At 40.3% G+C, this 4,259-nt stretch overlaps 1 protein-coding gene across 1 annotated transcript; it reads left to right on the top strand.

The window, feature by feature from the left end:
- Positions 1–1,169: 1,169 nt before the first annotated feature.
- Positions 1,170–1,532, top strand: LOC109964711 (proline-rich protein 15-like protein A). Its single transcript, XM_020608218.1, has one exon. It carries the CDS (start codon positions 1,170–1,172, stop codon positions 1,530–1,532), a length of 363 nt encoding a protein of 120 aa, XP_020463874.1.
- The last annotated feature ends 2,727 nt before the right edge of the window (positions 1,533–4,259 follow it).

Below are 4,259 nucleotides of genomic sequence, written 5' to 3' on the forward strand. Positions count from 1 at the left end.
CCCCCGTTCTTGGACGCCTTTCCACAAGATTCTGGAGTGTTTCTGTGGGAATTTGTGCCCATTCATTCTGTAGAGCATTTATGAGGTCAGGCACTGATGTTGAGCGAGAAGCCCTGGCTCACAATCTCCATTCCAGTGAATCCTAAAGGTGTTCAATGGGGTAGAGGTCGGGGCTCTGTGCAGGCCAGTCAAGTTTTTCCACTCCAAACTCATCCATGTCTTTATGGACCTTGCCTTGTGTACTGGTACACAGTCTTGCTGGAATAGAAAAGGGCCTCCTAAACCTGTTTCCACAAAGTTGAAAGCATAGTGTTGGCTAAAATGTCTTGGTATGCTGAAGCATTAAGACTGCCCTTCACTGGAAGGAAGGGGCCTAGCCCAAACCCTGAGAAACAGCCCCATACCATTATCCCTTCTCCACCAAACTTCACAGTTGGCACAATGCAGTCAGGCAGGTAACATTATGCTGGCATTCGCCAAACCCAGACTTGCCCATCTGACTGCCAAACAAAGAAGTGTGATTCTTCACTCCATGGAACACTTTCCACTGCTCCACAGTCCAGTGGCGGTGTTCTTTAACACCACTCCATCTGACGCTTGTCATTGGACTTGGTGATGTGAGGCTTGCATGCTGCTGCTCAGCCATGGAAACTCGATTCATGAAGCTCCCGCCGCACAGTTTTTGTGCTTACATTAATGCCAGTTTGGAACTCTTCCGCTTCATAGCTGAGTTGCTGTTGTTCCCAAACACTTCCACTTTCCAGTAATACCACCTACTGTTGACTGTGGAATATCCAGCAGGGATGAAATTTTACAAGCTGTCTTATTGCAAAGGTGGCATCCTATCACAGTAGCACGCTTGAAGTCACTGAATTCTTCAGAATGACCCATTTAGTTTCACAAATGTTTGTAAATAAAGACTGCCTGGCTAGGTGTTTGATTTTATACACCTGTGGCAATAGGCGTAGCGAAGAGGTGTGTCCCAATACTTTTGTCCATAGTGAAGGTGCTCACACATAGACATTCATATAAAGACAGTCAGGTGCACATACATGTGTATGTGTGTTGCAGTTTTACTTAATACTTTTTTCTTGTATCCAGCCTGCCTTTTTTACCTTCTTTTTATCCCTTCTTCCCTCTCCTCAGCCCTCCATCCATCTCCACCCATCATGGCAGAGCCTTCTTCAGGCTGGTGGAAAATGACTTTCCTGAGGAGAAAAAAGTCCCAGCCCAAGGTTCTGTATGAAATCCCAGCAGAGATTGTTTCCAATGCCACCACTGATCAACACAGGTCAGGGCCAACAACCGGAGCTGCTGCCCATGCAGAGGACGTGGACCTTGACTCCCAGCTGGATGCCCGCCTGGAAAGGATTGTGGATAAAACAACGGCCAGCAAAGGCCGCCACATCAAAGTGTCCCACTCTGGAAGGTTTAAAGAGAAGAAGAAAGTGCGAGCCACACTGACAGAGAATCCAGACATGTTTCCAGGAGGCGACCCTGCAAAGGATGAGAACCAGAGGGCTGCAAAGTGACAGGAAACACAAGCACTCTAAAGCCGAATATAGATGTCCTCACGTGAATACATAGCAGCGTAAACACGTTAACATTCAATCACAAACACATTCAAGGGAGCTTTTAGTTTTAAAGGCTCTCTATCAGTTAATAGAGCCAAATCAGTAAATAACCCCAAAAAACAGATATCTTCATCAAAATTATTATTCAGGAACTCAGAATAGATGCAAAAATGTATCTAGTTTGGCTCTAGCTATCTAGAGCCAACGTGAAATCGACAGAACAAGTGAGCCCATAAATGATGCAAATGGTTGCAACTATTCCAGACCTGTCTGTGGCAGGACAGATAGACTCTGTAGACATTTAGAGACAACAGAGATTATGGAACAATGGAAGTGAACAAACTATTTTAGAAGAAAGCACTTGTGAGTTTTATGGATAACATTTTCTTTAAATGCATAGGTTTCAAATTCTTATAGAAACTGTTGTATTTGAGGTGATTTATGTCATTACACACAATTACATAGAACAGAATACAGAGAGTAAACATCAGCAACACATCTCATTTTTTAGAGAGACCAATGAAAGAAATGTTGAAAGAGAGATTGCACTGAGTTACAGAAACTAGTGGGACAGAGTCCAGATGTGACATCATGACTTCAGCTGCAAATCACAGTAGTTGCAGGCAACCTCTTTTGAAATGAATAATTACGTCTTATGGTTATGTAGCGCTTGTCTACACATTCACAGATCGGGGATTAGTTTCTTACTCAGGGACACTTCATCAATAGACTGGAGAAGCCAGGGTTCAAACAGTTGATGCTACAATTAGGAGATGACCTACTCTACCACATGAACCACAGCTGCCTTGTACATACTGTTTTATTCCGATTAATGATCTCTGTGGTAAATGTGTGGTACTAATTTCTGAAATCAAATGAAAGAAAGTCATTTTGTGGCATGCCATTATCTCATTATTGGACACACACTACCAGTCTGTACAAAGAAACACTCCCTCATGTTACTGATTTGTGCTCAAGTTCAAAACTGTCGTTTCTAGATTTATTGCATAAAAATGTCAGATATTTTCTCACGTCTATTATAGATATACTCTACCTTTTCCCAGCTACAGTAGTTCACTACCTGGCCGTGCGTAGTCTCATTCAGCTTCTACATAGAATCAAATATTTAGGAGGCTGCTTAAATGAATCTTTCTAAGGCATTTTCTAGTGTGAGCACTCTTTAACAAAGATACAGCGCACCTGAACTAGAAGCTGCCCTGATAGTGAGGGCAGATTAGCAACCAAGCACAATAACAAATTACATAATTAAGAGTCTTCTTTATTACCTGATCTTGACTGGTTGATAGAGAGCTCCTCTGTCAACAGCTACACCATGATTGTTTTTACCTTTAATCAGATCCTCATACAGCAAATCTGGAGCAAGGTAGATTATCTTTTAGCATAGAAAACAATGCAATGGGCATTTAGACTCAGCTGTGCATCTGTCTTGTGGATTTCACCAGAAGATAAATGCACAGCAAGGCTGGAACATTACTAGGATAGACTCTACACTGGTCCCAATAGATCCCAGGAGAGGACAGCCTGGTTCTACCCAGAATCCTTTTCCTCAGCTGAATCCACTACACCATTCATTCCAGCACTCCTCTGGATTTATGTGAAAGTTTACAGAGTCAGAGACATATGTCTTCAGTCCACTTTGATGTTCCATATCTGAGATTTTGGTCTCAGGAAATGATGAGAAGGCACATCAGAGTTTATATGGAGATCTGTGAAAATCAGCTTGTATTTTGATTTAGGTTGAATTTAGAAGCTTGTTTTCTACATAAACATCAGTCTGTCTTACAGCATCTTGATTATACTAAACATCAAATTAATAGATACATTTATTAGGCAATGACATCTATTTCATGACCTTGGTACTGACTGTTAGTAATACTTAGGGTTTAGATTTTGTGTTACCGGAATGTAAAACTGTTGACACTTGCTGTTTCAGCTTGGGATTGTAAAAGGCAGTGCTGAAAAACAGATTCTTTTTTAAATAAATGCGTTGTTCCATAAATAAAATATGTGAAATTAAAAGTAAATGACAGGTTCTTGCAGTTATATTTTTGCAGTTGTAGCTATGCCAAGCATAACAGCTAACAGCAAAAAGGTTAATCGATGTTACACGATGTTCATAAACACTAATCCCTATAATAATAAACCAGCTCATCAACACAGAGCTGTTGTGTCAGTTCACACCACAAGGGGAGTTCTCCCTCAATGTAAAGCCCTCACCATGTCCCTGCCTGTTAACATGATGCCCTCTAGTGGTCAAGGCAAAAAATACACCTAATGTAAACTGGCTCAGTAGCTCACATTTTAGAAAGCACACAAGTGGTTTAAAGTGATTTATTTCAACATTACCATTAAATGATAGTAACCCTGCAGCTTAGCCTGCTTACTGAAGTTACACAGGAACATAATTCATAAATCTGGGAATGAAATGTTTCACTTCAACTGAAACTTAGCTTGAATGATAATGACAATATAGTCATAGTTACAGAATAATTAACTACAAGCCTTAATGTTCTTTTTGTGTGTATATTATGCTATATACGGTTAATTGTTCAACACTCAAAGGAACCTTAGATAAAGAAAAATAAAATAAATATCAAGCATTGTGTGATATAAAGAAAATGATATCATTTACATAAAAATAACAAGATATTTTTATGTAAATGA

Source organism: Monopterus albus, unplaced genomic scaffold (genome assembly GCF_001952655.1).
Source record: "Monopterus albus unplaced genomic scaffold, M_albus_1.0 scaffold92.1, whole genome shotgun sequence".
NCBI lineage: Eukaryota > Metazoa > Chordata > Actinopteri > Synbranchiformes > Synbranchidae > Monopterus > Monopterus albus.

Excerpts from the sequence above, each read along its gene's own strand:
- LOC109964711 (XM_020608218.1), top strand. The coding sequence starts at position 1,170 with ATGGCAGAGCCTTCTTCAGGCTGGTGGAAAATGACTTTCCTGAGGAGA.